The sequence below is a fragment of the Mesoplodon densirostris genome, chromosome 11 (genome assembly GCF_025265405.1).
Source record: "Mesoplodon densirostris isolate mMesDen1 chromosome 11, mMesDen1 primary haplotype, whole genome shotgun sequence".
Classification (NCBI taxonomy): Eukaryota; Metazoa; Chordata; class Mammalia; order Artiodactyla; family Ziphiidae; genus Mesoplodon; species Mesoplodon densirostris.
The window spans coordinates 47,106,603-47,129,767 of record NC_082671.1 but is presented as its reverse complement, the minus strand read 5'-3'; the positions used below and the strand labels follow the sequence as shown (position 1 = coordinate 47,129,767).

Below are 23,165 nucleotides of genomic sequence, written 5' to 3'. Positions count from 1 at the left end.
TCTCGCACAGAAATGAAGACCCAACACAGCAAAAATAAATAAATTAATAAACTCCTACACCCAACGTCTTCTTTAAGGAAAAAAAAAAGGATGTTTTCTGCCCTTGAGGAGAATCAAGTAGATATACATAGGGAAAAAGTCCTAGAACACTGTCAAAGCACTGACTGCTAAGGTGTAAGCAAGACGAAATGAGTATTGAGAGAACTGATGTATCATACACATTTAGCCCCTGCAGCAATATTACCATTACAACGCTGAGATTCTTCGTCATTGTTTTTGTTGTTGTTGTTTGTTTTTAAAGTCTTACCTGCTAGATTCTCAGCTCCTAAAAGAGGTTGATGATGATGAAGAAAACCAATAATAGAGAAGGATGAGTTAATAGAGTTCATCAGGGAAAAGCTAACTGGAAGACCCAAAGTTGTGAACCGAATTCTTTGGAGGAAGGGAAGAGAAGCAGAGCCAAGTGAACGTGTATGTTTGGGGAAGTAGTTAGCACTTACCGCATATAAGCCATTAAAAACTGCGAAATATCCCACTGAATGAGTTTTCCTAGTTCTTCCCGTCGTCACAGCTTCCACCCCCACCCCTCTACCCTCCATTCCCCATCAAGAAGATCCTCTGTCTTCCTCAAACAATCCAACTGATGCAAGGAGCAAGGATGGAAAGCAGAGAGAGCTGGAAGTCGCCACAGTACTCATGTCAGTGGCCCCGGAAAACTATGATTTTAAAGAATTCCATGAAAGGCTATACCCTTTTTTCCTAGTAACCCAAACCTCGAGTTTCCAAGTAAGTTCTTTTTGTTATCTAACCTATTTCCCTTGTCTGCAAATTTAAACTCTTTCCGAGCTCTGAAGATAAAGGGGAGGAGAAGGAGGCAGGGGCTGACCTTCACAATAGCAGTTAAGCTACACGTAGCTGAGGAAGTCGTCCCCGACTAGAAAATGCGGGAAACCCCCACACTCCCAAAAGGCTTTAGCCCTCAGAGAGGATAGACCCCACCGGCCGGCGTCACGTGAGGACGCAGCGCAGCGAGTAAACTACAACTCCCAGAGCGCCTCGCGGCCCGCCGGCGGTACGTAGCTCTCGCTGACTGGTCGCTGGGGATATTTGAAAGGAGGGGCTGGCGCGGAAAACGAAGGTTACATTTTGGATCCTTGCGGAGTACTCAGCCTAGTGGGTAAGTCCTGCCCCTGGGAAGAAGAACGGTCTCTGGTACCGGAAGGCCTGGAGGTACTCGTGAACGTATGTATGCGCCGAGGTGAATGGGGCCCCAGCGCTGACTGGAGGAAGAGGCCGGGCGTCTCTACGAGGGACCCGGGACGTCGTGGTGGTGCTGAAGAGCTCGGTGGAGGCCTCCGGTGTGGGGCGTTGGTTGTTGGGACGGGTAGCGAGGCTGGGGATAGGCTGGGAGGAAGGAATAGCAGAAGCGTCGGTTTATAATGGGAGCCCGGCGTCTTGGCATGCATGTTTTTCCGATAGGATTTGTGATGGGATTTTTGCCCCCCCCCCCCGCCTTCCGCGGCCTTCAAGCCCTTCTCCCGCCCTTCATTTAGCTCCTTTACAAATCTTCTCCGCCTTCCCTAATCCGTTTTCTTTCCCCTAGTCCCGCGGCGCCATGAGGAGCTTCAAAGGAGTCAACTTTGAGACTCTACTAAGAAGTCCAAAGGAGGCTGAAGAGCTGCTGCCTGACTTGAAGGTGGGAGTGCTGTCTGGCTGTGGATACACCTGGCTTACCAAGCTGAGCTGTTTTGTTTTTTGACTTATTTGAAGAGGCAGATTAGTAGGAGATCCACTCTTGAGCAATCTCATTTCTAGTTCCTTTCCCTATCTTTTTATTCTCCTTTGGTAGCCTCATTCACATCTTCTCCTCCTAGGAGTTCCTGTCCAAGCTTCCAGCTGATTCTCCCAGCTGCCGATCTGATGCCGAGAGGAGGCAAGCTTGTGATGCCATCCTGAGGGCTTGCAACCAGCAGCTGACTGTCAAGCTGGCTTGCCCTAGGCACCTGGGGAGCCTGCTGGAGCTGGCAGAGGTGGCTTGCGATGGCTACTTGATGTCTACACCCCGGCGCCCACCCCTCTACCTGGAACGAATTCTCTTCATCTTTCTGCGGAACACTGCTGCACAGGGAATCCCAGAGGCCACACTCCGAGTCGCTCAGCCCCTCCATACCTGCTTGGTGCAGTGTTCTCGACAAGCTGCTCCCCAGGACTATGAGGCTGTGGCTCGGGGCAGCTTTTCTCTGCTTTGGAAGGGAGCAGAAGCCCTGGTGGAGCGTCAAGCTGCATTGTCAGCTCGGCTAAAGGCCTTGAGCTTTCTAGTACTCTTGGAGGATGAAAGTACCCCTTGTGAGGTTCCCCACTTTGCTTCTCCCACAGCCTGTCGAGTGGTAGCTGCCAATCAGCTATTTGAAGGCAGTGGGCATGGTCTGAATGAAGCAGATGCTGATTTCCTAGATGACCTGCTCTCCAGGCATGTGATCAGAGCTTTGGTGGGAGAGGGAGGAGGCTCTCCTGGTCCTCTTTCCCCGCAGAGGGCCCTCTGTCTCTTGGAGCTCACCCTGGAACACTGCCGTCGCCTCTGCTGGGGCCACCACCACGCCAGAGCCACCAGGGCAGTGGAGAAGGCCTACGATTACCTGAAAAACACCCGTCTGGCCCCCAGCCTCCAGCTTTGCCAGCTGGCAGTTGAACTGCTGCAGGTTGGCGAGGGAGGACCCCAGGCAGTGGCCGAGCTTCTGATCAAGGCATCAGCTGTCCTGAAAAACAGCATGGAGGCACCGTCACCCGCACTGCGGGCATTGTGTGACAGCTGCCAGTTCTTCCTTTCAGTCCTGGAGCGAGGCACCAAGGGGCACTATGGACCTGATGCCATCCTGGGACTCTTTGCTTTTCTTGGCAGCTACTGTTGGCTCATCCGGCAGCTGCAGGATGGTGTGAGTTAAGGACCTAGAGGTAGGGTGGGAATGTGGTTCTGTGGACTCTCCATCGGGCTAGGGTCTTTGGTGAGATCTGGAAGCCCTGGCTCCCGCCTTGGTAAGCTGCTCTCTGGACCATGCCTACCAGCCAGCAAGCAGCCTAGTATATGCTGAGAGGGCAGTGGCCCATCCTGATGTCCTTCTTCCTACTCCCCGGGCTGTCTCAGCTCTCCAGGGCTCTGGGCCAGTCTTCAGCTTGGAGCTCCCTGTCCCTCAAACCAAGCTTCCCCTTCCTTCCTCAGGTCTGTGGGGACTCCTCCAAGCAACTGCAGGCTTTGGTTCAGATGCACTTTCAGGGACTTCACCTCTACACTACGGTGGTTTATGACTTTGCCCAAGGCTGTCAGGTACCGTCTGGAATCAAAAAACCTGGACAGGGGCTTCCCTGGTGGCGCAGTGGTTGAGAGTCCGCCTGCCGATGCAGGGGACACGGGTTTGTGCCCCGATCCCGGAAGATCCCACATGCCGCGGAGCGGCTGGGCCCGCGAGCCATGGCCGCGGAGCCTGTGTGTCCGGAGCCTGTGCTCCGCAACGGGAGAGGCCACAGCAGTGAGAGGCCCACGTACAGCAAAAAAAAAAAAAAAAAAAAAAAAAAAAAATACCTGGACAGGTCCTAGGGTCTGGAGTTGCTTGACTGCCCTCAGTAGAGCTTTGGGGTTGCTTTGGCTTTGGGCATGAGGTGGGGTGGACATCACCTTAGACCTATTATGTTTCCTCTCACTTTTTTTGTCCCTTCAGGAAGGCGATTTGGCTGACCTGGCCCAGCTAGTGGAAAGTTGCAAATCTACTGTTGTCTGGATGATGGAGGCCTTACAGGGCCTGTCAGGCCGAGAGCTGACTGACTACCTGGGGAGGACTGGTTAGTGCCCTAGGGCCCAGATACAGGGTTCTTGGGAGGGTCATCGCTTGTTAGGCAGGCACGTAGCACTAGCTGGATAGTTCTGTGGGGCCTCCCTATGGCTTAGGGAGGCAGTGAGAAAGATATTTATAAGGATCTCTGTATTTAACAGCAGGAGAGAAGTGATGAGGCTCATTTATCATAGCAGATGTGAATTTTTTTCTCATTGACTTTGAAATCTGACTTGGTATTTGTTTCATGAAAATGTAGAACATTTATAACTTAAATTTTTTAAAACCAGGTAGAACATTCACATGATTCAAAATTCAAATTGCACAAAAGGGCATACAGCGAAAAGTCCCTCTGCTGTGCCTAATCCTAGTCACCCAAGTCCCACTCTGCAGAGGCAGCTAATATGGTCAATTTCTTATGTATCCCTCTAGAGATATACTGTGTATATCTACTATATGTATATATACTATGTATATGTATGTATTAACCAACAGGCATATATATTTCTCCCCACCCTTTTTATTGAAATATACATACAGGAAAATACTAAGATCATAAGCAGACAGCTTGATGGATTTTTACAAAGTGTGCATGGTTTGTAACCAACGTCTAGGTCAAGTAACAGAGCATGACATAGACCCCTGAAAAAAACCCCTCTTTGTGCCCCCTTCTGGTCCCCACACCCCAACAGTAACCACTAACTCTCCTAACAGCATCAATTAGTTTTTTTTTTTTTTTTTTTTTTTTTTTTTGCGGTACGCGGGCCTCTCACTGCCGTGGCCTCTCCCGTTGCGGAGCACAGGCTCCGGACGCACAGGCCCAGCGGCCATCGCTCACGGGCCCAGCTGCTCCGCAGCATGTGGGATCCTCCCGGACCGGGGCACGAACCCGTGTCCCCTGCATCGGCAGGCGGACTCTCAACCACTGCGCCACCAGGGAAGCCCACATCAATTAGTTTTACCTGTCTTGTATTTCATAATAAATTTCCCCCTCAGTTTTACAAAAAGCATAGCCCTTTAGTTTGAATTATATAAACCTAATGAATTCAGTCACTAGAAGGTTTTGGAGAGTTTTTCATATTCATATTTTCAGTTTGAACCTGGCCACAGAGGTGAAAATGTCATCAGGAGTCACAAAAATTAATAGTATGGAAATTCTTCCCACAGAGTATTGAAGACCTGCTTTATTTTCTCCCAGCCATCTACATCAATAGCCAAGAAGCTGCCTAAGCTAGAATTTAGGAAAATTATATTCATTCAGTGAATATTTATTGAGTACCTACTATGTGCTAAACACTGTTCTGAGTACTTAGATATGTCAGTAAATAAAACAAAGATCTCTGCTCTCATGGAGCCACATTCTGGTTGGGGGAGAAAGATCATAAACAGTAGAATAATTGAAGTACAACATGTTAGAAAGTGATCAGAAATATGGAGGGAAAGGAAAAGTAGAGCAGGATAAGAAAGGGAGTTAGGAGGTCAGGGTAGGTGAGGGGGTGCAAATTACCATTTAAACAGGTGGTCAGGGACTTACCTGGCGGTCCAGTGGTTGGAACTCCACGCTTCCAATGCAGGGGGTGCGGGTTCAAATCCCTGGTTGGGGAACTAAGATCCCACATGCCACGTGGCCAAAAAAAAAAAAAAAAAGGTGGTCAGGGTAGGCCTCTTGGAGAGGGTGACGTGAGCACAGCCTGGAGGGTGTGAGGGAATTGACCATGTGGAAACCTGGAGAGGACCTCCCCTGGCAGAGGAAACAGCCAGTGTCAAGGCCCTACAGCAGGAGAGGGGCTGGCGTGTTCAAGGACTAGCAGGGAGGCTAGCGTGGCTTCAGTGGAATGAGGGAAGGAGAGGGAAGTAAAGGATAGGCCAGAGTGTTTCCCCCAAAATGCTGACCTTTGGAGCAAGACGAAGACAGAGACTGGCATGTGAGGAGAGACGGGCCCTGTGTGGGAATGAGGACTTGGCTCTTGTAAAACAAGTGCAGAGAGGCTGGCTGGTGTGGGGTTGCCTTCCTGGAATGGAGGGCATGGGCTGACTTGGAGCATGAAGGGGAGAACTGTCCCGTTCTCACTCCCTAGCGATGGGGGTTCCTGGCTGATCGGGGGACTGCTGAGCTGACCACAGGTTTAGCATCTCTCTGCTGCCCCTCCGACAGCAGAGGGCAGTGGAACCATTCCTGCGGTCAGCTGTCCTCTCTCTCCCCTGCAGCCTCTTACACCAGTAACCTGGCCTACAACTTCTATAGTCACAAGCTTTATGCCGAGGCCTGTGCCATCTCCGAGCCCCTCTGTCAGCACCTGGGCTTGGCAAAGCCAGACACCTATCCTGAGGTGCCTCCTGAGAAGGTATGAGGGCCGGAGGGAGGTTATACTGAAGGGAGGAGGGGGCTCAAGTAGCATGAAAGGGCCTGGCCAGGACCCTGCCTTGGAGTAGAGAGTTAGGAGCTGCATGTTGGCAGCAGTACCTGGGGCAGTGTTTCCCAGACCTCACCTGTACTGTTATTTACTTAATTTTTTTGATTGATTCACTTTTGTAAATTTTTTAAATCTCACCATGTCTTCATATTTACTTTTTTTTTTTGACTCACTTTTTACATTTAGCCTTGTCCTGGGCCAGTGGTTTTCAACCTGGCTAGACATTAGAATCACCTGAGTGAACTAAAAAAAAAAAATTCTAAAGCCTGTCCTAAGCTAATTGCTTCAGAATCTCTGGCACTGGAGCCCAGGCATCTGGATATTTTTTTTAAAGTTCCTCTATGTGGTCCTTTGGGCAACCAGAGTGAGAACCACTGTTATAAAGCAAGAATACCCCTGAAATGATGGGTTGGCAAGACGGGTCATAGAGGGCCCTGGGTTTCATTTGATGAGCCTCTCGATTTAAGTGGAGGCCTGGTATCGGATTGGTATCTTGGGCTTCTCGGCATCACTGTGGTGAATAAACAGAAGGAAAGGACAACACCAGGCACCCAGGTGGCTCTAGCAGCCCAGGCAGGAAAGGGTGGGCGTCTGAACTGAAACAGCTTCCCAAGGGATGGAAAGAGGTGGGTGAGTGCAAGAAGTCAAGGATTAACCTGGAAAGTGACTGGTGTGACGGAGGGAGAAGGAAAAGGCCAAGATGGTCTCGCCTTTCCAACTCAGGAGAAGGTGGTGATTTGCTGAGAAGGGTCAGGAAGGGCTTCCCTGGTGGCGCAGTGGTTGAGAGTCTGCCTGCTAATGCAGGGGACACGGGTTCGAGCCCCGGTCTGGGAAGATCCCACATGCCGCGGAGCAACTGGGCCCATGAGCCACAACTACTGAGCCTGCGCATCTGGAGCCTGTGCTCCGCAACAAGAGAGGCCGCGATAGTGAGAGGCCCGCGCACCGCGATGAAGAGTGGCCCCCGCTTGCCGCAACTAGAGAAAGCCCTTGCACAGAAACGAAGACCCAACACAGCAAAAATTAATTAATTAATTAATTAACTCCTACCCCCAACATCTTCTAACCCCCATGGTACAGACTCTTTGCTTCCTCTCTCCAGTTTGGTCTGTTTTCTTCCTCTGGTCAGTTGCACAGATGCTTCCGGCTGCACGTAGAGAGTTTGAAGAAACTGGGTAAACAGGCCCAGGGCTGCAAGATGGTGACTTTGTGGCTGGCAGCCCTGCAGCCCTGTGGCCCCAAACACATGACTGAGCCAGTCACCTTCTGGGTCCGGGTCAAGATGGATGCAGCCAGAGCCGGAGACAAGGAGCTACAGCTGAAGTGAGTTGGTGGGGAGGGGGACAACCATTTTTATCCCCTGGATAGGGCTGCTTTTGGCACTCATGGTCACATTCATCCTCATGTCTGAAAAAGGCACTGTTTCCTCCATTCATCATTATTGACTGAGTGCCAACTGTGTGTGCCAGCCACTGTGCTGGGTAGTGGGGGGACAGCGGTGACAGGCAATTGTTCTTGCTTTCACCACCGGAAACTGAGCTCTCAGCAAGCTGAGGCGGGGACTCCTTGGCCTGGGGCAGAGGCGCCATGCTTCATGGGCTCCCCAGTGCTGAGCCTGCCCTCTCTCAGGACGCTGCGAGACAGCCTGAGTGGCTGGGACCCAGAGACTCTGGCCCTCCTGCTCAGGGAGGAGCTGCGGACCTACAAGGCAGTGCGGGCCAACACGGGGCAGGAACGTTTCAATGTCATCTGCGACCTGCTGGAGCTGAGCCCCGAGGAAACACCGGCCGGAGCCTGGGCCCGAGCCACCCACCTGGTGGAACTGGCTCAGGTGCTCTGCTATCACGACTTTGCCCGGCAGACCGACTGGTGAGGAGGAAGGCCTGGGAAGGCCACTCTTGCTTCTTGCCCTGGCTCCTCTCACCCTTCCTGGAGCCCGTTTCCCTCTCCACGGCCCTGAGCACTCCCTTTAGTTTGTGGTCATGGGAACTCAATTCAAAGGATGAGGCCAGCTGTGCTGCAGAAGGCCCTTCCCAGGACAGCGTGGCAGGTACTCACAGTAGCCTGGCTTAAGTGCGTCTTCTCCCTATAGCTCTGCCTTGGATGCCATCCGGGAAGCCCTGCAGCTTCTGGAGTCTGTGAGGCCCGAGGCCCAGGCCAAGGATCGGCTTCTGGATGATAAAGCACAGGCCCTGCTGTGGCTCTACATCTGTACCCTGGAGGCCAAAATGCAGGAGGTGAGCATGGTTGCTGTGGGGTTGAGCAGGACTGGATACAGGGTTTATTTTCCCTGGACCCCAGTAAACTCGTGACAACCCTGTTTTCACCCTGATCGCCCCATCCAGGGTACTGAGCGGGATCGGAGGGCCCAGGCCCCGAGTAACCTGGAGGAGTTTGAAGTCAATGACCTGAACTATGAAGATAAACTCCAGGAAGATCGTTTCCTATACAGTAACATTGCCTTCAACCTGGCTGCAGATGCTGGTGAGGGCCATGAACGTAGTGTGGTGGGATAGGGCCTCCTCTGTGGCTTCCTACGGGTACCCCAGGTGTGAGGGAGGCTGCCCTGTGGAGTGGAAGGTGGGCACAAGGGCAGAGGCTGTTATGGGGAAGAGGACCACATTTCCCCAGATGCCCACACTGAGAGAATGGTTGGTTCCTTTCTTCTGACTTACAGCTCAGTCCACATGCCTGGACCAAGCCCTGGCCCTGTGGAAGGAGGTGCTTACAAAGGGGCAGGCCCCCGCTGTGCGGTGTCTGCAGCAGACAGCAGCCTCCCTGCAGATCCTAGCGGCCCTCTATCAGCTGGTGGCAAAGGTAACGGGGCAGGGCATTGACACGGGCCAGAAACCCAGCTCCTTCACCTTCTTTGGCCTGTGTCCCTGCTGAGAAGTCATGTCATCCAGTGTGGGCTCTGTCACCAAGCTCCCTGAGTTAAATCCAGGCTCCAGCGTTTACTAGTACATGGCCTTAAGCAAACTGCTTAACCTTCCAAGCCCATTTCCTTATTTCTAAAATGAGGGTAATAATAATACTAACTCATAGCCTTGTTAGCATTCAGTGAGATAATGCATGAAAGATGGTATGGGTAAACGGAATACTCAAACGTTAGCCATAATTATTAGTAATTATCAGATAATTTGAGACCTGTATACTCAGAAAAAATACATAAATGCCTACAGATACAATTTTACATTTTTACATGCAATGTCAGTTTTCAAGGACTCCCTGAAGCTCTTCCCTGGACCCCATATTAGGAACCTCTGACAAAGGACGTTGCACATAGAGTATCTTTGTTACTGTGGGCATTGGGTCATATTCCTAGCAGGAGGAGCCTGGGAAGCTGCCTGAGCCCTAGCTTTGAGTCTTGACTCTACCACATACGTGTTCTGTGAACTTAGACAAGCAGCTTAACATATGTTAACCTATTAGTTTCCTCATCTAAAATTAGGATTAGAGTTGCTATGAAAATAAAGTGAGCTGACAGTGCCTGGCACATAGCAAACGCTCAGGAAATCCCGGCTATTGAAGACAACTGGCGTGTGGCCTTTAAAACAAGTGGGGGGGTAGGAGGGTTTGCAGACGCCCTCGCTGCTCTCCTCTCCGGCTCCCTGAGGATGGCCAGTGGTTGCTCTGTCTGGGTGGCCACATTCCAGCCAGGCCCTCAGGTCAGACCAAGGTCCCAAAGGGCTGGAGAGGAGGGGCTAGAAATGAAGGCTTGAGCGCGAGCTGGGTAAATGTGCTGCTCCTGGCCTCCCAGCCCCTGCAAGCTCTGGAGGTCCTCCTGCTCATACGGATCGTCTCCCAGAGACTGGAGGACCACGCAAAGGCAGCCGGATCCTCCTGCCACGTCACCCAGCTCCTCCTGACACTCGGCTGTCCCAGCTACGCCCAGGTGAGTGCCCAGCTGCGCTAGCCTGGGGCTGCAGGGGGACCTGGCTTCGGTGACCCAGCTCTCCTCTGAGAAGGTAGGCTACTGAAGGAGTGGCTTCTCTGCCTTCTGCGCCACATTTGGCTGAAGGATGGTAAAGTGTGGAGTGGTTGGGATGCAGCTGGGGGAGAGGAGGCATCTTTCTCTGTCTCACTGCCAAACCAACCGTTCATTCAGTCTTACCTAGTCTGCACTGGCAATCCGCCGCTAATCCTGGGTTTCCCAGCCATTTCTGTTGTCCCAGTTGATGCTTCTTGTTCACTTAGGGCTGTTATAATGTATCCTAACTGGTCTCCTGGCCTCCAGTTCCTCTCTTTTCCACTCCGGCTACTAGCGGGATCAAGTTAGGCACAGATGTGATCTTATGTCTTTCCTGCTTAAAGGATTACATGGGCTTCCCTGCTACCTGAGGGTTACTGTCCAGATCCTTTACTCTGGATTGCACACCTTCTATATTCTGGTTCACTCTTTGCCTTGCCGCTCCACACCATGAACTTTATGCTAATCTGTACCACTTACTTTATATTCCTCATACGTACCCCGCTGTCTTTGGTTGTGGTAGACCCTCCACCCTAAATGCACCCTCGCCCCAACTTTTTTTTCCTTCAGCAAACCCATATTTTCTTTTCAAGGCCTAGCTCTATTGTCTCCTCCTTCATAAAGCATTTTATATGTCCCCTTCTTCAAGGGCAAAATCAACCGCTTTCCCTGGGTCCCCAACCACTAATGGCATTGTATCATGATTACGTAGGTATGCCCACGCCCCACCCCCGCACTGCAAGCTATTGGATGGAAGGGCCTGCTTACTGTTTATCCAGCTTTGTCTCTCTAGCTTAGTGGTTAATGGAAAGGTACTAAATGAGCATTTTAGTGAGTGAGAGAATAATTCCTACGTAGACTATAATATTTGAAATAATTTAATATTTAATTGGACAAGGTCAACATTTTGCTTGCGAATGCTCTAATCCGCTTTAATTTGAAGAGTCTGGCTGCCTCTCCTCACCAGCATGCTCACGCACCCCCGATTGCTTCCTCAGTTGTACCTGGAAGAGGCAGAATCAAGTCTGAAGCTTCTGGATCGCACCACAGATACCTGCCTGCTCCTCTCCCTGACCTGTGACCTCCTGCGAAGTCGACTCCACTGTGCTTGCCAGAAGGTGCTTCTCACTTTCTTGATCCCCGAAGGTCTTGGGTATGGGAAGGATTTTAGGATTCTCCAGATAATCTCTCTGGCTCCTGAGGCTTCCGTGGAGCTGGGGAGAATATCGTGGCCCCGAGGAGCAGAACCATCTCGCCTTGCCATCTCCCGTGGATCGTCCACCTGTGCTTCTCTAGGAGCCATTCCATCCTTTTCGTTCTTTTCCAGCTCCCTCTGGGGCAAGGGGGAAAGTCTGTCCCGTGACTAGAAACTGGGATGACACTGGCGCCCTCGACTGGAAATCCAGTGGGATCCAAAAGACTGGGCTTTCTTACACACTAGCTATGTGACTTGGCTGAGTCTTAAGCCCTTTCAGGCTCTAGTTTTCTCTCCAGCTTTTATCATCTGAAAAGCAGGGGTTTGGGCTACGTGATCTATAGGGGCACCTTGAGCTCTGAATTGCTGATCCTACCTCACTCACTGCTCTCCTCCGCCCCTTCCCCCTCCCCCCAGGTGGCTGAGGGTGCCTCTCTGCTGCTGTCTGTGCTTCAGGACCCTGCCCTCCAGAGGTCATCCAAGGCCTGGTACCTGCTACGTGTCCAGGCCTTGCAGCTTGTGGCAGTTTACCTTAGCCTCTCATCAGACAGCCTCTCAGCCTCCCTGTGGGAGCAACTCTGTGCCCAAGGTGAAAGAAGAGGGTGGATGGCCCTCCTTGTGTGGTTTGTGTTGTTTGTCCACTGTCAGCTCTTCTCTGCCCTCGTCCCCTCTGCTGTCCAACTGCGTGGATGAGCCTACCTAGAAGCTGCCCAGAGCAGGCCTGGGATAGCAAATGAGTTTCAGTTTGCTTGCTGACTCTAATTGACTGCTTAGTGACTGCCCTGAACACTTCACTGACAAGGATTCTGAGACTCCATGTAGCCTCAGGGGAAAGAGTTCTGTGATTGATTAGCTCTGTCTGCCTTAAGCGTGGAGGGAGAGGGTGAGAGCATGCTTTGCATTTGCTTTCTTACTATTTGAAGGTGGTGGAAGTTCTGGCCATATCATCTCCCTTCTTGTCCCTCCCACCTTCCCCCTACACTTGCACAGGCTGGCAGACACCTGAGATAGCGCTCATCGACGCCCATAAGCTCCTCCGAAGCATCATCCTCCTGCTCATGGGCAGCGATGTGCTCTCGGTTCAAAAAACAGCTGTGGAGACACCATTTCTGGACTATGGTAAGTCCGAGGAGGAGAGCTAACATGGGAAGGAACAGGCTAGATGGGGGGGGCTGACAGTTTTTTTTGTTTTTTGTTTTGTTTGTTTGTTTTTGTTTTTTGCGGTACGTGGGCCTCTCACTGTTGTGGCCTCTCCCATTGTGGAGCACAGGCTCCGGACGTGCAGGCTCAGCGGCCATGGCTCACGGGCCCAGCCGCTCTGCGGCATGTGGGATCTTCCCGGACAGGGGAATGAACCCGTGTCCCCTGCATCGGCAGGCGGACTCTCAACCACTGCGCCACCAGGGGAGCCCGGGGCTGGCAGTTTTGTCTGCAGAGGATCCAGGCTACAGGTCCTGGTTCCACATGATGATGGTCCCGTCTCTCTCCTTTGCTACAGGTGAAAATCTGGTACAAAAATGGCAGGTTCTTACTGAGGTGCTAAGCTGCTCAGAGAAACTGGTCTCCCGCCTGGTCCACCTGGGTAGTGTGAGCGAAGCCAAAGCCTTTTGCTTGGAAGCCCTGAAACTTACAACAAAGCTGCAGATACCGCGCCAGTGAGTACAGGGCCCAAGAGGATGCCGATTCCCCAACCTGAGCGCCTATGACCTTGACCGTGGGTTCCCAAACTATTCCACAGATTAACATGTTACATTTGGACGGGTTGGTGGAAGAATGCATTCCATGGCAAACAAGTGGGAAATGCTGAGTTAATCAAGATTAGATGTTTTCATTTCCTATAGGACTTATCATGTCCTCCAGTACATGTGTTAACACATTATCAATCTCCATGTGTAACAATGTGTTAATGTGTTAACACATTATCAATCTCCAGAGGGAGATCTAGTATACAGTGTTTCCCTAAATCTCTTTGCCCGGAGGATCCTTTTGGTGAGGAGTTCGGTCTGGGAAATCCTGTCCTCAGGCACAAGGGTGAGTTGGTTTGAGAGATGAGTGTAGAGGGTTTTCGTCAGGGAGTGCCTGAAGTCAGCCTTAGGAATTAAAGGCCTTCTGGATGCTGGAAAAGACTGTGGTGGCTCTGCCTGGGAAAGGGGCAGGAAGAAAGACTCTCTAGGAGGGCTTCCTTGGTGGCGCAGTGGTTAAGAATCTGCCTGCCACTGCAAGGGACATGGGTTTGAGCCCTGGTCCAGGAAGATCCCACATGCCACGGAGCAACTAAGCCCGTGCTCCACAACCACTGAGCCTGCGCTCTAGAGCCCGCAAGCCACAGCTACTGAGCCCACATGCCACAACTACTGCAGCCCGCGTGCCTAGAGCCCGTGCTCCGCAACAAGAGAAGCCATGACAATGAGAAGCCCGGGCACTGCAACGAAGAGTAGCCCCCACTCGCCACAACTAGAGAAAGCCGGTGCACAGCAACAAAGACCCAACACAGCCAAAAATACAAACAAACAAATAAATAAATAAATTTATTTTTTTTAAAAATGACTCTCCAGGAAAACAAAGTATTCCATTAATGGGTCGTCATCTTCTCTCCCAACCAGGTGTGCCCTGTTCCTGGTGCTGAAGGGGGAGCTGGAGCTGACGCGCAATGACATTGACCTCTGTCAGTCGGACCTACAGCAGGTTCTGTTCTTGCTCGAGTCTTGCACAGGTGAGCAGCCAAGCCCCTATGCCCGTGGGCGGCGATGAGAGTGATGCACGCACTGCAACACAGCTTTACATGTCAAGGTTAGGTTCTCTTCTAAATCAGACTTACTTCTGTCCCAGGGCAAAGCTCCCTTCACTTCAGTCAGACCACTGGTGTCCCTCCTTCAGATGGGCTGCCCAGGACTAACCTTACCTGCTTCTAGTTTTCAGTGCTAATATGTATATATATATACACACACACACACACACACACACACACACACACACACACATACGTATATATGTATATGTGTGTATATATATGTATATACACACACACGTATAGACACACACACACATATATATATATATATATATATATATGTTTTTTTGTTTTTCTGTTTTTGTTTTTGTTTTTGTTTTTGCCTGTGCCGTGCAGCTTGCGGGATCTTAGTTCCTGGAGCAGGGATTGAACCCGGGCCTGTGCAGTGAAAGCACTGAGTCCTAACCACTGGACTGCCAGGGAATTCCCAGCACTAATATATTTTAATTTAAATGAAATTGAATATTCAGTGCCTTAGGTACTCACCACACTTCCTGTGTTCAGTAGCCACACGTGTGGCTACTGTATGGGGCAGCACAAATGTAGCATCCTCAGAAGGGTTTAAGCTAATAATAAAATATTGTACTTACGGTGCTTTTTTTTTTTTCCTTATCAACCACTTTTACCTGTAGTATTTCATTGGACCCACACAAAACCCTGGAAAGTTGAGTGGGAACGTAGAGTTTTTTCATTTGTAAACTCAGAAAATTGAGAAATTCAATGTTTGAGGCCAGGATCACGGGCCTAGTCAGGGGCCAGAGACAGGATTAAGACTTGGGCCTCTGGGTGCCGGCCTTCTGGCCTGAGCCATGCAGCCTTCTGAGCTGCAGATATGGGGGCTCTGTGGGCTGTGCTGATGCATTGTTAGAAGGGGAGAAAATGTTAGGATTTTATCGAAAAAATAGTAAGGATGCTAATATTTAGTGTGTTAGTACAGTAATATATATGAACAGTTAGTAAGTAAATCACATAGGTCATTGGCCGCTGAGGTAGCTCAGGACACTGGTATCATTTCTCCCAGTTCTGTAATTCTTTTTCCACTCTTTCCTCAGAGTTTGTTGGACTAGCGCAACACCCAGACTCTGTGAAGAAGGTCCACTTGCAGAAGGGGAAGCAGCGGGCCTGGGTGCCCCATCCTCCAGAGCTTCCAGAGGAAGAGCTTGTTCTAAGAGGCCCTGCCCTGGAGCTGGTGGCCACCGTGGCCAAGGAGCCTGGCCCTGTAGCACCTTCTACTAACTCCTCCCCAATCCTGAAGACAAAGCCCCAGCCCAGCCCTGGCTTCCTGACCCATTTGCCCACTTGTGACTGCTCGCTCTGTGCCAGCCCTGTCCTCTCAGCAGTCTGTCTGCGCTGGGTGTTGATCACAGCGGGGGCGAGGCTGGCCATGGGCCATAAGGCCCAGGGCCTGGATCTGCTGCAGGTTGTGCTGAAGTGTTGCCCCGCAGCCAGTGAGCGCCTCACCCAAGCTCTACAAGCTTCCCTGAATCACAAAGCACCCCCCTCTCCTGTCCTGGGCCTCTTCGATGAGATCTCGGCTCAGGCATACGCACAGCTGGCACTGGAGGGGCTGAGCCAGCCGTCAAACAAGAGCCTGGGGAAGATCCTGGAGTCGGGGCTAAAGTTTGTGGCGGCTCGGATACCCCACCTGGAGCCCTGGCAAGCCAACCTGCTCTTGGTTCAGGCCCTTGCAAAGCTGGCTAGCCTCAGCTGCTGCACTCCCCGACTTTTTGCGAGCTCCTGGGGCTGGCAGCCACCATCAGTAAAGACGCCTGCAGGCTCAGAACACTCTAAGCCTTGGAGCCACAAACACTGTGGACGAAGACGCCAGCAAGAGGTCTCTGCTACCCTGCCGCTCTCAAATACCTCTCTGAAAGGTCTGGAAGGTGGAGGACCACCCTGTACACCTAAGCCCCCAGGCCGGGTCAGGCAGGGGGGCCCTCGTGTCCCCTTCACCGTGTTTGAGGAAGCCCTCCTTACAAAGAGCAAGCCTGAGGTTCCCAAGGCCCCCAGGGTACAACAGAGGGTCCAGACACGCCTCAAGGTGAGATGGGACTGTGGCTAGGTGGTACTGGTGTTGAGTGGGGGTGATCCTGGAGAAGAGTTCTGCAGAGCAGGTGTCTCTGGAATAGCTTCCTAGGGCTGGGGGCCGGGGGGGAACCTTAAGCTCTCCTGTTACTGCAGGACCCCTACATCTTCCACAGCAAGACCTAGTTCAAGTCCATCTTTGTTTCAGACAGAAGGGACTTTTCTTCACTCTATACGGTTCCTTTCCCTTTTCATCCTTCCTCCCTATCTTCTGTTTCTTCCTCCTCTCCCTCTTTCCACACCCCAGAGTTACTGCCCCTGATTGAGTGTGGCCTAATACCTGGGAGGTTGATTCTTAAATCTTCCCCAAGGGCTTCTGTGATGGCGCCTCCACAGCGCCACCTGCTGGCGAACAATGTCTTGTCATTTGGCCCTTCTCCCTTTCCCACCATCCTAGGTGAACTTCAGTGATGACAGTGACCTGGAAGACCCTGTCTCAGTTGGGGCACAGCTTGCAGAGGGACCCAAGGGACGGGGCACTGCTTCCCGGGGCTGGGGCCGGGGCCGGGGCCGGGCCAGGAAGGGCTCGAGCGTGAAGACAAACACGGTGGCTGCCCCAGGCAGTGCCCCTGGGCACCCTGGCCTCAGTGGCAGAAGCCGGAGAGTCAAGAAGCTGGCATCAGGACACTGTGAGGAGCTGGGCCCCGAGGTGATGAGGACGATCCTTGAGGAGGAACTGACTGACAAGCAGATGGAAATGAGCTTTGAGATCCTCAGGGGCTCTGATGGGGAAGACTCGGCCTCAGGTGTGATGGCAAGGGTGGAAGATAGAGGTCCATGTTTTTTCGGGGTTGCCCTGGGGCCAAAACATGAGAAATAACTGGTGCCAAAGATGGAACAGGAAGAAAGTTCTTTTGCTGGCTCTGGGACCAGACCCTAGAAGGGAGAGCAAAGGGGATGGCAGGAAGAGGGAACTCTACAGGAGAGTCGTGTTGTCTGCCCAGGTGGGAAGACCCCAGCTCCAGGGCTCGATTCAGCCATAGGAGAATGTGAGGTGTTGAGACGGGATGCCAGCAAAGAGGAGCTGCCTGTCCGGGGCCCAGACAAGGAGAGAGACAAGGATCTTGGTCCTCGGCTCCGACTCCCCTCGGCCCCCGTAGCCGTCAGTAAGTACACTGACCACAAAGGTGTGATCACTTGATCCCAGTGCCTTTCCATGCTGTCCTTGGTTCTGGTTTTGGACCATCTGGATCTGGTAGCCTTTGAACCTGGGTTTGTATCCCAGCACTCTTTGTCTACTAGCTGAACTCTAGTCACTCCACCTCTCTGAGCTTCAGTTTACTTAACTGTAAGGTGGAATTTGGGGAGGATGGAGAGAGTTGATGCGTGTAAACTGCGTAGCTCCCCACTTGGCACACTGCCCTTCATAAATCGTAGCTGCTGTTTTCCACGTGGGAGAGTAGATAGACACTCATTCTTGGAAAGTTCCTATCAGTTAGGAAGTCGGGGATTCATCGGTGTCTTGACCTTCCTCTAGGTCTCTCTATCCTGGATTCCATCTGTGACTCACTAAGCATTGCTTTCCGTGGGGTCAGTCACTGCCCTCCTAGTGGGCTCTACGCTCACCTCTGCCGCCTCCTGGCCTTGTGCCTGGGCCACCGGCATCCCTACGCCACTGCCTGCCTTGTCACCGAGTCTGTCTCCATCACCTGTCGCCACCAGCTGCTCATCCACCTCCACAGGCAGCTCAGGTGAGTGCCCACCATCCCTAAGGCTTGTGCTGGGACAGACTGGGAGGAGTGGTCCAGACTTTGAAGGAGGCAGAACTCACCCCCTCTTGTGTTGCCTGCAGCAAGGCCCAGAAGTGCCGAGGATCGCTTGAAATAGCAGACCCGTTGCAGGGGCTGAACCTCCAGGAGAGGCCTGGAGACATACCCCTGGCCCGCATCCAGCGCCTCTTTTCCTTCAGAGCGTCGGGATCTGGCCACTTCCCCCAGCCTGAGGAGGAGAGTTTCCAGGAGCGCCTGGCTCTGATCCCCAGTGGTATGGCGGCAGGCATCAGTGCCTCTGCTGTTCTTTTATTCATCTTCTTAGGGAAGAGTTGGGTGAAGGAGTTTAAGGCATTAGTTAGTTCACACACAGACTTATGATCCTTATGGAAGGCCGTGTCATACTTTTCCATTGATTAGACATTTTGTACCTCTCACCAAACAGACATACCTTAAATCTAGAAGTCTTTCTTTTTTTTTTTTTTTTTTTTGTGGTACGCGGGCCTCTCACTGTTGTGGCCCCTCCCATTGCGGAGCACAGGCTCCGGACGCGCAGGCTCAGCGGCCATGGCTCACGGGCCCAGCCGCTCCGCGGCATATGGGATCCTCCCAGACCGGGGCACGAACCCGTATCCCCTGCATCGGCAGGCGGACTCTCAACCACTGCGCCACCAGGGAGGCCCTAGAAGTCTTTCTTTTTTAAAATTTAAATTTATTTATTTATCTATTTATTTATCTATTTATCTATTTATTTATTTATGGCTGTGTTGGGTCTTAGTTTCTGTGCAAGGGCTTTCTCCAGTTGCGGCGAGCGGGGGCCCCTCTTCATCGCGGTGCGCGGGCCTCTCACTGTCGCGGCCTCTCCCGTTGTGGAGCACAGGCTCCAGACGCGCAGGCTCAGTAGTTGTGGCTCACAGGCTTAGTTGCTCCGCGGCATGTGGGATCTTCCCAGACCAGGGCTCGAACCCATGTCCTCTGCATTGGCAGGCAGATTCCTAACCACTGCGCCACGGGGAAGCCCCTCTTTTTTTTTTTTTAATCTCAATTTGAGTTACCAGCAAATTCAGTGTCTTTCTTACTTTAGGGGTAAGTAGTTTCCGGTGTCCAGGGTCTTCCTATGCTAACATGAAACATGTTCACGGATGATTTGAGTGCCTCACTGTATGTGGGGAGTGGTGGGGGGCAGCGGTTGTTAGTTTCTGTAGGGACACAAATAAATACAAAACATGGTCTCTGTCTACAGTGAGCTGTTAGGGTAGGGAGAGCACCTTTGAACTCCAGTGGCCAGGGAAGTCTTCTAGGAGTTGTCTTGAGTGATGGACAGGGATTGCATGCAGAAGACAGGGAAAGGAATTCTTTGTAACAGCTGAAATAACTCTGGGCATGTCCTGTGTGTCAGGGGTGACCGTGTGTGTGTTGGCCCTGGCCACCCTCCAGCCTGGAACCATGGGTGACACCCTCCTGTTGACCCGGCTGGAAAAAGACAATCCCCCAGTCACTGTGCAGATCCCCACTGCCCAGAACAAGGTAGGTTTTCTGGGCCGGGGAGCAAAGTTGGGCTGGGGCAGGCTTCTGGTCAGGCTGTGGCTGGGGGATGGAGAGATGGTGGTCACGTGGACAAGCAGAACTCTTACAACCCCATCTCCCTCAGCTTTCTGTGAGTTCAGCCCTGAAAGAGTTTGATGCCATCCAGAAGGAACAGAAAGAGAACAGCAGCTGTACTGACAAGCGGGAATGGTGGACGGGGCGGCTGGAACTGGACCGTAGGATGGAGGTGTGTGTCCCCAGCGTGGGGTGGGATCCGGCCTGCCCTAGGAATATCTTCTCTCTCAGGGGTCCCAGGTTCTTGCTGAGCCACCTCAAGTCCTTTCTGGAAGTGTAGGCCTAAATAAAAAATTATGTCACTTGGGAAGCGCTTTAAACAAGAGTCTGAGACTGGAAGGGGTTATGGCAATAGAATGTTTAAAGATAAGTACAAAAAAAGAAGTTAAGCCCAAGTATCAGCCTCCCGACCACAGCTTTCATTTCATTTCCTGGCTTTAGCTTTTGCCCACCTGTTCATATTTGTCAAAACGTAGTGATTTATTACAAATTATCTTTTTTTTTAAAGATAAATATATATATTATTTTTTATTTTTTTGGCTGTGTTGGGTCTTCATTGCTGCATGCGGGCTTTCTCTAGTTGCTGCAAGCAGGGGCTACTCTTTGTTGTGCTGCGCGGGCTTCTCGTTGCAGTGGCTTCTCTTGTTGCGAAGCATGGGCTCTAGGCGCGCGGGCTTTAGTAGTTGTGGCACGCGGGCTCAGTAGTTTTGGCTCGCGGGCTCTGGAGCGCAGGCTCAGTAGTTGTGGCACACGAGCTTAGTTGCTCTGCAGCATGTGGGATCTTCCCGGACCAGGGCTCGAACCCGTGTCCCCTGCATTGGCAGGCAGGTTCTTAACCACTGCGCCACCAGGGAAGTCCCCCTACAAATCGTCTTATCTATACTCCCCCAGAGTCTCAACAAATGAAAAATGTTTCTCGCTTCTTGCCTTTTATGACTGGCAGTAGGATAAGTAAGGCACATCCACTTATCGGAAGACCCATTTCCTTGTCTCCAAAATGTCGGTGCCTGTGGGGAAAGAAACTCAGCTTCCTCTCTGACTGACAGATCTGTTCTGCATTCAGGTTCTCACCACTTCCCTAGAGAAATATGTGCTGGGCTGCTGGCGGGGACTGTTGCTGCCATCCAGTGAGGACCCCGGCCCTGTCCAGGAGGCCTCCCGTCTACAAGAATTGCTGCAGGAATGTGGCTGGAAGTATCCCGACCCCACTCTGCTGAAAGTGAGTTGAGCAATCAGGGAAGGGGAAGAAGGTAGCCTTAGCTTTCCCACCTGCCACTGAGGGTGGAGATGGGAGCTATGGTGCTCCATGACCACTGTTCCCCCGCAGATCATGCTCCGCGGTGCCAGTACCCTCACCCCACAGGACGTTCAAGCCCTGTCTTATGGGCTGTGCCCAGCCCTGCCAGAACGAGCCCAAGAGCTCCTGAGTGAGGCAGTGGAGCGTCTACAGGGTCAGACGGTACCAAGCAGTGGGCATCTTGTCTTGGTGCTGGACAAGGTAAGGAGCCAGGGGCCGGAGGGGCAGCGCCTGGTGGGCAGTGGATAGCTACTCGCCGCCATGCCCCTTCTGACTCCTGTGTACCCCTGGCTCAGGACAGTAACCTCTGAGTGCTCTTTGCCCAGGACCTACAGAAGCTCCCGTGGGAGAGCATGCCCAGCCTCCGGGCACTGCCTGTCACTCGGCTGCCCTCCTTCCGATTCCTACTCAGCTACTCCATCATCAAAGAGGTGCGGGGCTCAGGGAGTGGGGACTGGGGGTGATGGGTAATTGGGCAAGAAAAGGTAGAGAAACCTGGGAAGAGAAGGAGGAGGTCTTAGGAATGGATCAGCTGTGGAAAGGGGCTTGGGGTTTGTGGGAGCTTGGGCCTTGGGGCCCGACCAGGATCCTGATCCCCACTGTCTCCCCCTCAGTCCGGGGCCTCGTCGGTGCTGAGCCAAGGGGTGGATCCTCGCAGTACCTTCTACGTCCTGAATCCCCACAATAACCTGTCAAGCACAGAGGAGCAATTCCGAGCCCATTTTAGCAGGTCAGCGGGAGGAGAGTAAGAAGGGGGGTGGGGAAGGGTAGCACAACACAGGGGCAAATGTCCTTTTCTCCAGAATCAAATGTCGCAGCCCACGTCCTCCCTAGTGTTCCTTCTGCCCTCTTTGCCCCATAACCCTTCTTATGCCTACCTTTTCCCTGTAGTGAAGCTGGCTGGAAAGGAGTGGTCGGGGAGGTGCCGAGCCCGGAACAGGTGCAGGCGGCCCTGGCGGAGCATGACTTGTACATGTGAGTGCTCAGGGCAGGGAGGTGGGGAGAGGGACAGTCCCACAGGGTGGGTATCATCACGGTTTGCTCTGGGGCTTTGGAGCCCCTGACTGGCTCAGGACACCTCTGGAGACACAGCAGAGGCCTGGCCCTGCTAGGTCAGGCTCATCTCGCCTCCTTCTGCCTCAGCTATGCAGGGCATGGGGCCGGTGCCCGCTTCCTGGATGGGCAGGCTGTCCTGCGGCTGAACTGCCGGGCGGTGGCCCTGCTGTTTGGCTGCAGCAGTGCAGCCCTGGCTGTGCACGGAAACCTGGAGGGGGCTGGCATCGTGCTCAAGTATATCATGGCTGGCTGGTGAGTCTTGAGGGGCAAAGTCCATCCTAGGTCCCCATCCCAAGTGCTTTCCCAGGTCTGAACCCTAAATTCTTCCTCTTTTGTGCCCCACCTCCTTCCTCCCACCCTACTTCCCTGGCATACCTGGGCCCTTGACCCTTTGCCATCCTCTATCCTCCTCCTGGAACTCTGGGTCAAGGGACTTCCTCATTGGCTTAATCCCCCTCAACTTACCACCACCACCACCACCAGTCATGTTTTCCTAGGTGTTCTGTTTTAGACCCTTACTTTGTATTTCTTCCTTCTCTTTTCCCAGCCCCCTGTTTCTAGGCAACCTCTGGGATGTAACTGACCGTGACATTGACCGCTACACAGAGGCTTTGCTGCAGGGCTGGCTTGGAGCAGGCCCAGGAGCCCCACTTCTGTACTATGTCAGCCAGGCCCGCCAGGCTCCCCGACTCAAGTATCTTATTGGGGCTGCACCTGTAGCCTATGGCTTGCCTGTCTCCCTGCAGTGACCCCTTGGAGCTCTCCTGTTGCTGATAGAAGGCATGTGACTGTTCTACCTCCAAACTTAGATTTGGCCCTTACGATAAATATTTTAAATGATTTTCCCCAGTGTTTTATGTGAAACATTTCCTTTTAATTTTTAATATAATAAAGATACATCACTTAAACCCTGTTTTGTGTAGTTCCTCTGAGAACATTTGAAGATAAGACTATTGCCGGCTTCCTACTGTGTGGTACTATAAATAGATAAGAATAGCTTGCAGGAAGGAGTTCAAGTCTGAGAGTGTTGGGAAGAAAGGCAAAACCAACAGACAAAGCTGGGCCTGTCTTGGCCTCAGCAGACAAAGCTGAAGAAGAGAGGGGCATCAAAATGCTCTAAGTGGGGACAAAGGCCCAAGGAAAGGTAGAGATAGATCCATTGAGAGTGTCTTGGCCAGGTACCCTCATGTCTATCCTGTCTTCCTGCCCTCAGGTATCCTGG

At 52.3% G+C, this 23,165-nt stretch overlaps 1 protein-coding gene across 4 annotated transcripts; it reads left to right on the top strand.

The window, feature by feature from the left end:
- The first annotated feature begins 1,094 nt into the window (after nucleotides 1–1,094).
- ESPL1 (extra spindle pole bodies like 1, separase) lies at nucleotides 1,095–22,851 on the top strand. Of its 4 annotated transcripts, none has more exons than XM_060112797.1 (31): nucleotides 1,095–1,177; nucleotides 1,604–1,696; nucleotides 1,875–2,933; nucleotides 3,218–3,322; nucleotides 3,714–3,834; nucleotides 6,033–6,169; nucleotides 7,368–7,561; nucleotides 7,868–8,107; nucleotides 8,331–8,475; nucleotides 8,584–8,722; nucleotides 8,916–9,055; nucleotides 9,999–10,133; nucleotides 11,207–11,326; nucleotides 11,821–11,992; nucleotides 12,394–12,522; nucleotides 12,902–13,058; nucleotides 14,007–14,116; nucleotides 15,247–16,235; nucleotides 16,677–17,025; nucleotides 17,224–17,385; nucleotides 17,757–17,970; nucleotides 18,072–18,262; nucleotides 19,388–19,515; nucleotides 19,640–19,762; nucleotides 20,654–20,809; nucleotides 20,918–21,088; nucleotides 21,214–21,318; nucleotides 21,502–21,617; nucleotides 21,779–21,862; nucleotides 22,031–22,195; nucleotides 22,491–22,851. In XM_060112797.1, the coding sequence occupies exons 2-31, from the start codon at nucleotides 1,616–1,618 to the stop codon at nucleotides 22,690–22,692; spliced, it is 6,339 nt and encodes a 2,112-aa protein (XP_059968780.1). In that variant the 5' UTR covers nucleotides 1,095–1,177; nucleotides 1,604–1,615; the 3' UTR covers nucleotides 22,693–22,851. The 4 variants fall into 4 exon arrangements, with proteins under 4 accessions (XP_059968780.1, XP_059968782.1, XP_059968779.1 ...); XM_060112799.1 differs by lacking the exon at nucleotides 1,095–1,177 and adding an exon at nucleotides 1,184–1,358 and having other exon boundaries at nucleotides 7,925–8,107; XM_060112796.1 differs by lacking the exon at nucleotides 1,095–1,177 and adding an exon at nucleotides 1,184–1,358.
- The last annotated feature ends 314 nt before the right edge of the window (nucleotides 22,852–23,165 follow it).